The 10,934-nt window shown below is 34.4% G+C and overlaps 1 protein-coding gene across 1 annotated transcript in view; it reads right to left on the bottom strand.

The window, feature by feature from the left end:
• Positions 1 to 5,222, bottom strand: part of LOC108754671 (keratin, type I cytoskeletal 10-like) — a 6,904-nt gene extending 1,682 nt beyond the window's left edge. Inside the window, exons 1-2 of the mRNA XM_018497152.1 lie at positions 4,956 to 5,222; positions 1 to 171 (exon numbers count right to left, since the gene is read on the bottom strand). Of these exons, the coding sequence (XP_018352654.1) occupies positions 1 to 171; positions 4,956 to 5,177 (393 nt within the window). The 5' untranslated portion in view covers positions 5,178 to 5,222. The remainder of the gene's footprint in view (positions 172 to 4,955) is intronic.
• Between the last annotated feature and the right edge of the window lie 5,712 nt (positions 5,223 to 10,934).

The following is a 10,934-nucleotide window of genomic DNA, read 5'->3' as shown; positions in this document are numbered from 1 at the left end:
CATCGCCGAGGCGAGCGCCTGCAGCTCGGACTTGAGCAGCTCCTTGTCCGGCTTGTGCAATTTGAAGCGCTTCCGTCGGCGGAGGAGCGAACCGTTCTCGAACATGGACAATGCGGCGGGATGCAAGGCCCAGTAGGCTCCCTTTCCTGGCCGATGTGGACCGCGTGGTACCTGAAATTCAGTCATCCGACTTATCAACTTGCACCGAATCACCGTGTAATATAGGTACTCGATCTATGGAGACACAAATTGTAACGTCGCGCAGTGAAAGGTTACCAATCTTTTTCGAAAGTAATAGGAATAGAAAATAGGAACAGGAACGGGAACAGAGAATTTCAACCCGCCGGAAACTGTGTGTTCCATAGTGCATCGTTTCTGATTGGTTGAAATCCTTATTCTTTGTTTCTCTTCCTAGTCTCTCTGTTTTTCTATTCCTTGATCGTGCGCCCCTAATCCTCACCTTCAGCAATTCTATTTTCTAGAAATAACTACTGTACAAATAATCCTCCTATTTTTATGCAATGTCAAAGATATTTTGAAATAAATAGTTAATAACATATAGTCGATATCGCGATTTATTTTTACAAAGTTGTAATTTTAAATCATGTCAAAGACACTTTTGCAAGAAAGAAACAGAGCGAAAAAGAGAAAGAGAGAAATCGATTTCATTGAATGAATTAATATAATTGCGAATTTTTCAAACAGAAGTGTTATATTAAAAAATTTATATTAGAAACTTTGCAAGAAATTCAAACTGCAACTCGATTCTATTGAACGATGATAGACAATACGTATGTATCAGTTGACAGAGAACAGATCACGTGGATATCGCATCGATTCGATGTCTATTTTAAGTTTCAGTTTAGCTTTGACAAACTTTCCATTCTATATTTCCAACGAGAAACGAACGAAATTGACGCTGCATTGGATTCACCTTTGGCCTATCAAGTTTCACAAATATTTTCTTTTTAAATAAATAAAAATTTTATACATAGAAATTTTATACACATATTGCATCTGTATATAAGAAGACACATACTCTCCCTCTCGTGCATCGTAACTTAAAATTGTGCCTAATCGAATTGCAGTCACAAGTTGGACAGCTGCAGTTTGTCAAGTGAAAAATGAAATATAAGTCTAATATAAAAAAGGAAAGCTAAGCCTATAATATGTAATATTAAATTAAACATTGGACAAATAAACAAAAAAACTTTATTCTTAACGACCATGACAAACGAGTATCGGACACGATGCGGAAGACGTGGTGTATTTCCTTATATCCTTATAGAATTGGCGAAAGTTGTATAGGAACGGAAAGTTCAGTCGCGTCGATTGGAAAACTCGGTGTAATCGGTCTGAAACTGGGTCTGCGCTACTTTGGAATCCACGCTTTGATGAATACGCATTTGTGGAGTTGCGCCTTAATTGATATCTCGATGAGCGATCGAGACAGAAGATGCTGGCAACGATGTCCGAGGCAATTACGCGCGCGATTCTCGTAAAGCACAACCGCTCGCATTGCACACTGAAGTGAGTAGTCCCTGTTTTTCCCCTCTTGGCGGATCGCGTGGAAAGCACCATCCACCTCGCCTAGCGTCTCCTCGACGATGGCCGATATAAGACGCGGTCTTAGCGGCAATTGATGAGCTGTAGAGAGCCAGGAGAGCCATTACTTGCCAGGAACGAACAGGTTTTACATTTAATAACGCGAAACGATTATCTGCCGATCGGTTGAGTTAATTCGATCGGAAAGGCATAACCCGCTGCCGGACAGATCTCGCGGAGGGAAATATATTACCACCGCTATTATTAGTACCACGCCTCGACGAGAGGTAGACGAGATCAGTCGAGCTGCATACGTTAATTCACGTCTTTTGCGTCGTTTCTTTTCATCGTTACCGGCAATCTGGAATTTTAAATTATATTTGCGGGGGAGAGAAAGAATTACGTTCGAATTCTCGAGCAAGTTTGAAAAATTCATATACCGTGCATAACAAAGAATTTCTTCTTTTATTTATCAAAAGTGACATTTTTGTCTGCTTTCTATGATATGATACCGAAAAAGCGCTGTCGTATACTCGTACATATGTATACTGTAGGATTTAAATCGTTAAACCTTTTAAATTATTGAAATTTTTCTATCCAGAGTACAAGGTACGAATACATTTATTATTTCTAGATTATTTAGAATCTCTAAACTTTATAGAGAGAGAAAAAAATAGATGTAATAGCTAAAAAAATTATTACTCGATATAATGTAATGTCATCGTGATAACGAGTATGTATCCTGTAAAATACAATACTTAGTAGATTTTTATTGAAATATAACTAGTTTAAAAAGGACATTAAAAATCTGCTGTTTAAAAATCAAGGAATGCAGATAGAACAGAGATTCAAAATTTATACATTTGTCTTGATACAATCTGACATACATTTATCTGAATACAATTTCTTCATTTTAATCAAGCTTAAATTTTATCTGCTGTTGATACGAAAATTCTTTCTTTTATCTATAAATTATTTGACTAATTATTAACAAATGTTTTTTTCACATCGAGAAAACTGGACATCTTTTTACAACTTTTAAAATGTCCATATTTATATTTTATTCTAATCCTGGTAAAGTCTATATATCCTGAATAAAGTATATTCTGAATAAAATTCATTTAACATGACGTAAAAAAAATGTAATTTTATTATCACTTTATACAAAAGAATATTCGTATAAATCCAAACGATTATTTTTGTAACGTCATAAAAATTGATTAAAGAATCTGTAAAAAAATAAGCAAGTGAATTTTCTGTGTCAACTATTATAATCTATTTAATACGTCAATAATATCGATTTTAATTAATTCATGATCAATTGCTTCTTCCAGCGTAAAATTTCTCGAAAATTTCTCGCAGAGACATTATTGCTTTCCATCGTTTCCGCTCATAGTTTCACGCTTTCTAGCGACGGTAATTATTATTCGTTATAAAACAAGGGCTCATAAGGATAAAATTTGCCAATCTGAATGAATCCAAATATTCTATTGAACTTCCCGCGTCCCCTTTTTAATTTTAAAATTGACTCTTATGTGTGTGAGTATTTGAAAAAGGTGATAATTTTTGTTTGTTACTCATAAAAAGTTGTAACTCATAAAGTTCTGAGAATTTTTTCAGAATTATTTCAGAATTTTTTTAATACCATATTGTCTCTTGTTGAGATAAAAATAAGAAAATGTAGTACTTCAAAAGTTGATAAAAAATTCTGAAAAAATTCTTAGTTCTATGAGAAGAAAATAAATGATTTTTGTCTCTTGCAGTCTTTCTGTAAAGTTGATAGTATTTGAGTAAGAAATTATTCAAGACTAATATTTGGCAATTTTTAGTAATTAATATCTTGTTAACTATTGCGAAAATTGCAAAATGATAGAGGATTTTCGACTCAGTTTAGTCCATTCTATTTACAAAAGCGATTGGCAAAAACTTTCGGAACACCCTGTAGGTATAGTATTTATATTTTTCCACATGTTTGATATATAATAGTGCATTTTTAATGAATTCTAAAGCTATTATTATGAAACAATTATATAATAATTACAAAATTAAAAGTTAAAAATTACATCTACTGATTGTGAATACAATAGAATCTAAGGAGTTTAAATTTTAAGTCTAGTTTTTTCATATTGTGTGCATCAAGCATTGAATTCTTAACAATCGATTGTATTATACAATAAATTAGAATCAAGATTGATTGTAGTAATTTATGTTACATTAGTTTATTATAACATCGTAATATTATAGTGAAAACATACTTGAATCATCGATATACGCAAGAAATACATATATGAATCAAAGTTTTAACTTACGTATTATTGTGTACTATTATTATTACATACGTATTATTGTATATTATGTTAACAAGTATATAAACGTTTGAAATATTACTGATTATCGTACGATTAGTTATCTTGCATCATTCTTGGTATTTAAACATTTTTCTCAGCAGTCGTAAAACTGTAAGTGTAATACCCGTATCAGATTAGAGATTGGGATTTGAGATTAAATTTAAATCAATCAGAAAAAAGAAAAATCCAATATTAACTTTGATGAACTTTATTTTGAGATCGATCAAATTCTCAGTCTCAATCTCTATATAATCTAGACATGGGATCTCCATATGTATAATCTGACATCAGAGAAAGTTTGGAAAAATAATACGGACTTAAACTTGGAACCCTTTAAAGATTTCGAACTGCACATTTTATGTAAACTCGTCATTCACATCAAAATATTCCCTGATGCGTGACAGAGTATAAAATATTTTCATACCTATCATCGCGATTGTGGTCAAGCGTTTGTTTCACCCCTGTAACACGGGCGGGGTGTAAAGTTGAAAGTGATTCTACTGTGACGACTAAGAGGCAAGAAACGAAAGGGGACCGACGTTCTTTCGTAATTTCGAGGAACCGCGAGAGAACGGAACGCGCCATGACGGTGATCGCGCGGTGGTCGCACACGTTGGCAGGTGCGAAACAGATGGTTCGATAATACAACAACCAAACACCTTGCGCGTTGCGTTGTCGCTCTCTCGAGTTCCGGACGTTCACGTTGAAAAGGCGCACATTACGTCAATCAAAAATCCATTCCATCACGGTTCATTCGACACAACCGCGATTTCGCGATATTACTTTGCAAGTGATTCATTAAATAGACAATATGACAAAAAGTGAGACAATGAGACGTCGGCATCGCTGATATCTGTCTAGGGAGAAGTTATCTTTCACGTAAATTGGTAAATTTAATTTAATTCAAAACAAGGTTCTAGAAAGAAGGATGAATAGAATTGTTTAACGGCAACTTGCGACAGCACGTTGTTCAGTCGATCAAGACTTGACAAAAGTCTTGAAGTTTCATCTCCGATCGGACATCGATCGAAATCTCAATGATCGGACATGGGATGGACTAACCTTGATGAAGCAATCGTTGAAAGACAAGTTGTGCCTCAAAGAGTTTTGCCATCGTCGCGTGTCCTTCCTGTAGTACGGGAAGCGGTCGGCGATGAACTTGTAAATCTCGGCGAGTGGCAGCATCTTGTCCCTCGACGACCATATCGCCATCGCCGTTAGCGATATGTAGGAGTAGGGTGGTTTCTGATCACCGTAGGTATCGCGCGAAGGTCGCGGCATCATCAACGAACGACGAGATCAACGATACCGAAGACCCAGTGAAGTCTCTCTCTCTCTCTCTCTCTCTCTCTCTGTTTCACTCTCTTTCCTCTTGAAAACAAACGTTCTTACGTGTGAACACTCGACACTTTGCACGAGGTTCGCCGATACTCGCGCGCCATCAGCATCCTCCGTATTCTCGCGAATCGGCAGGAGCACGGGGTAGGCTGCTCTTGGTCACGAGCGAAGACGGAAATTTCCATCGGACCCAACCACGGAGACACCCGCGGCCGGCCGAGGCGAGCGAGGTCCGACCCTGATGTACCCCACACGCTGTGTCACGGGTGTATCACAATCCCGAGGATTTCCAACCAACACTGCCGTTATCGGGCGCCGGCGGTGCCAGGCGAGCTCGCTGATCCAGAGCAGACCGAGCCCTCGGTTACACTCGGTAACTCGTTTTACTCGAACTCCGTATTCGCTTCGCGCCGAGGACGGCGACGGACGAGGATCCCCGAGTACGCCCAAACACACCGAATACCTGCGATCGCGTCTCCGCGGATACTGCGGCCGATCCATACCCACACCCCCGCAACGGGCTTCCCCTACCTACGAGCCCATGGCTCCACCATGCCCCGGATTGGAGCCCGCTGTGTCTCACCTTCTCGACCGGTCTCGTTCGCGCTCGCCAGCAACCACCTCCGTCCAATGGTACGATAGCTCTCCCACCTCGACGGTTCCGGATGGACGGCCGACGGCGTGGACGCGAAAAGAGCCTCCTCCATCCGTTCCGAACGGATTCCGAGAGGCGGAGCTTTTGCGCGAATACCATTTGAAGTCACCTCCCACGAGCAAACAGGAACAGCCGAGTCTCGACCAATCCGATCGAGTACCGGTGGCTGTCCTCGCCCACCGCTACCCGTGTCCCGTCACCCCCGTACCCGGTCACCACCGCACCCAGTCGTCTGCCTATCCTGGACGCCCTGCAGCCCCTGCAGGACTCTCGAACGCCACCGGGTACATTAGCCAGCCAGGAGAATGAGAAGAACGAGCCGAATGAGCCGAACGAGGAGAGAGAGAGAGAGAGAGAGAGAGAGGGAGGGAGAGAGAGAACTCTGTCTTTCTCGTGGATCGATTCGTGGCGCGGCGCGGCGTTTCGTTCCAAGGATTGAAACCAGTGTAATTTTATCGAGTCTAATCCTCTCGAACAGCGAAATGTTTGATAATCTGGCCGACACGAAGTCTGGAGCTTTCTTTGGGAATTCTGGAGTAAATATATCTTTACTCAATGTTCTCAAACGAACGTATGAGATATCTAAATGCGAAGAAAAATAAAGTGAAATATAAAGTCAAGAAATAATCTTCAAATATAAATAAATATATCATACCTGTTTTATTTCTTAATGATTTAGTTTTACTGGAAGAGAAAGTGTCAGTAAAAATCTCCATGCTTATTTATAACTTCTTGAAACGACGATATAATTTTTATATCGTTACGTATCATTGCGTAAATAAGTATTAGCTGCGTTCAGTAAAAAGAAGCAGCATTGCAACCGTTGTAAAATTCTTTGATAAATTGATCTGGTTCTTAGTTCCTCTCTCGCTGGACCTAAGAGTATAAATCATCAATAATATTAAAGAATCTTACAACAATTACAATTGCAAAGCTATTTTTTTATTGAATGCAGCCAATATATGTATAATATATGTATAATATCAGAATAAAAATGCGACATTATCATTTGAAATTATGTTAACAATTATAACTATAGATCAACTCGCAAAGATTCGAATTGAACAAAGATTAATTTCCGACAGCAGAGCTATACGTGTAAAAAAAAAACTTTGTTGCTCGTGAATAAACGTATTATTATTAATCATTATTGCGTGGTTCCAATATCTAAAATTGTAGATATATCTGTCATTTTTATCTTTGTCTCGCTCAGCCACGTGAACGCGACTGTAAATCTCGAATGTGCTGACCGCGCGCGTTTTTGTACCATTAGCAAAATTGTACTGTTCATCGAGAGAGAGAGAGAGAGAGAGAGAGTACGGGATCGATCTTTTCCTAGTTAGCAAGATCTAACCCAATCTTTCTCAATCGGGGACCGTGCCAACTTTACAGGTGAAGAAGATGGGGAGGGAGAAGATAAACCAATCGGATCGAAGCGCTTTCCTCGCTCGAAGTTTGCAGGCGAGAGGCGTGTCGCTACGCCTCGTGCCTCGCCGACAAAATGGCAATTCTTGTTGCGCGTAATGTACACTAATATACTTCAACTAGATTCTTTGGAAGAAACGTATCACGTCTGCATAGCCATGATTCTTGATTATTTCCATTAAACAAATATATACTATAAGCATTTCCAAGTAATGCGTGATATAATAAATAATTAAGATGTGTCGTGCCGTAGCACGCCAAAATAAGTTTTTCATTAACTTTAATTCTTTTGAGATATAACTGTTTCATAATACTCGTTTTTCAAAGTTAAATAATAAATATCTGTAATAATAAGTTATAAATATACATATACGCGTGTTATTTTACATTAAATAAAAGACGTTTTTTGATCTTTCTTTTATGAATTTATAACAAACATAAATTAATTAGAGCTTTTTTTCATAAATAAAATTTTGAGAGAATTTTAATTTGATGATTTAATTATCAAAATAATAAATAGTCGAAAATCGAAAAAATTGAGCTATAATATGTATATATAAATGATAATTGCCCTTGTGACCCTTCTACTAACGAGGAAAAATCGATTCTTAGTTATTTATATCTCAAACGGTTGAGCTTTCAACCTATATTCACTAAGGTTTTTTTACTCATTATGAGGTGTATACATATACTATCTATCATATAATAAATGCTAAATGGTTTATATATTCTATTGTATTTTATATATATATAAACCCAGCAAACGAGAATGGATTGAAATAAATTGAAATGGATTCAGATTTTCAGAAATATTGATTCACGAGTATTAAAATGAATGCTTTTCAATCCTGAATGCATTTTTATTTATTTATAGGAATTGTATGGAACATATCTCTATGTCTTTCAATTTAAAAATAATATATTAGCTTTTTCTGTGCATTGTGAATACTGTTCAATTCAAAATTTAGAATAGGAAATGCAGTTTTTCAATCCAATTGCATTCAATTGAATCTAACTGAATCCAATTGAATCCAGTTAAATGAAAAAAAAGTATTCGCTATGTAAAATATCCGCATTCGGATAGAAAAAAATTTTAACCCATTTTAATCCATTCTTGTTTACTGGGAAAGACAGTAGACGATACTTGAAGAAAAAGTGATAATAATTTATCATAATTCCAGCGATATTTCTCATTAGTATATAAGTATTACCAGAGATTTATACTCTTATATATAATTATTTTTAAACAGAGGGATGGATGCAATTTTTTCAATTTTGGTTTTTTAGTATAAAACATAGCAAAACTCTTTTTTATTTTTGTATAAGGAACTATAGAATTATGTATACGGTAAATGCTAGTGAAACATGCATGCTGTCATTATTGCTTTCATTAGATATATTAATAGAATGTCACTAACATCATGGATATCCAAAAGTGCAGGGATCAGTGAAGTCAGCATGCGACATTCTATAATATAAATTCATATTTAAAAAATAATTACAGTTTTATAAGTAGCATTTTTTGTAGTTCTTATACAATTTCTTATAAAACTAAGAAAGAGTTCCATATATTTTATACTATAATTATGAAAAACCAAAGTTGAAAATATGGTGTGCTAACTTCGCGAATCTAGCATGATACTATTTCCTTCTAAAGTATACGAAGAAGATAAATATTTCCATTTTTAATTACCAATCCCGTTACTCGGATTCTATCAATATATATAATTTAAAAATAAAATTTCAACAATTTTAATACACTTTAAATGCTGAGTGATAAAAGAAACATTCAGCATTTATATATGGTAATATTCAGTTTTTTAATATTAATATACAAAATTATTTATATTTTAGAAATAGTTGAGTTTTCGATCTCTATATATACATATAATATATTCATTATAAGGTTTTTTTTACTTAGTATAGTGTGTACTGTTAAATGATTTTTTAATGTTGATTCTTTTTAACATCCTATATAATAATTACAGAAATTTAATACTAATACTGATGACCAATTAATCATTTATTTTCAGTATTAAAAGTATTGTTAATAAGTAACAGTACTTTTAATATTAAAAATAAGCGATTAATTATGATCAGTGCTAAATTATTATTACTATTATTAGTATTAAATTATTAGAGAGAGTATTAAATTATTAGAGAGAGTATTAAATTATTAATATTAAATTATTTCTATAAGAAATGTATACTATATTTAACTTTTTTTTGCACATGTTTATAATTTTATACATATTTCTAAGCGTTTCATTATGGTTCTCATACTTCACACAAGTTGAAAAAAATTCCCTCGAAATATGAAAATGGAATGCACCCATAATATCATCAATCAAATCAGAAATACATATACATATAATTTGAACTGGATAATCGTTTATCAAAAAGATCAACTTAATCTAATTTAATTTTTGTAAATTTATTTTTTATTTTCTTTGTTTATTATTATCTTCTTTTTTACATATTAAAAATTTACAAATGATATGATAGTTAAAACATTTAAATCCTTTCAAACTTTAATGGTAATAATATAAACATGTTCATATAATTCCATCCATACAATCACCTTGTTGAAAAAATTCAGCTTTGTAAAAAAAATCTTAGTAAAAAAAACGACTTTCACAAGAGTGTTCACAAGAGTTGAAATTTTATCACTTTTTTTTTTACAAAACTATTTTAATACAAAGTACACAAATATTTTGATATAAGTAAATATCTGTTGGAAATAAATTAATGATACCTGTTGGAGATAAACTTAATTTTCGCAATTACTATTTTAACATATAGTGATAAAAAGACTGTATTTAGGGATTACCGACAGAATGTAGTAAAATTTTATCAGACTGAGAATTATATTTATTTCCGTTTGAGGACGCTCAGGTCGCGCTTGTTTCTCAATAGTAAATATAAAAACATAATAGAAATATTTTATAATTCACAATGAATTATCTATATCCTAAATATATACATGCATATATACCACATTTGTGTAGTTATTCAAAACTGCGCGCCGAACAAAAATAAAAATATTTTAAACTTTTTATAAACCCGAGTACTTTTATTCAATTAGGGGCATCCTCCATGAAAGAAATGATGAAAAAATAACAAAATTATGCTTTTGAGATGTTCCACTTGACAGTGCAATTTGAACATTTGGTTGAATAAAAATTCAGAGATATATATTTTTTGAAAAATCTACAACGCGTATATTTAACAAAGAATTAATGTACATTATACAGCATATCAGATATATTATCATGCATCAAGTCGCGATGGCTTGAGACCTAAGCGATCAATTATATACTCTGGCATACAATAAGTAGGATTTATTGGTTTTAACGAGAAGTTCTTGTCTAGCAATGACAATGCAGTGAGGCCGAACAAAGTATGAAAAGGGTCAACCATATCACCGGGTCGATCACTGAAACCGCCAGTTTCGATATCTTGACAAATTAAAATGTAATCCATCTGTAATGAAAAACATAAAAAAAGAAATTATAGTAAATAATATGTAGTAGTAATATTTGTAATTATTTTATTTAAATAAAATTTTTTGTTTCTAAGTTGGCACTTAGAAATACACACACACACACACACACACACACACA

The sequence above is a fragment of the Trachymyrmex septentrionalis genome, unplaced genomic scaffold (assembly GCF_001594115.1).
Source record: "Trachymyrmex septentrionalis isolate Tsep2-gDNA-1 unplaced genomic scaffold, Tsep1.0 scaffold80, whole genome shotgun sequence".
Taxonomy (NCBI): domain Eukaryota; kingdom Metazoa; phylum Arthropoda; class Insecta; order Hymenoptera; family Formicidae; genus Trachymyrmex; species Trachymyrmex septentrionalis.
The sequence above is the reverse complement of the archived record's forward strand: the minus strand, read 5'-3'. Positions and strand labels throughout refer to the sequence as shown.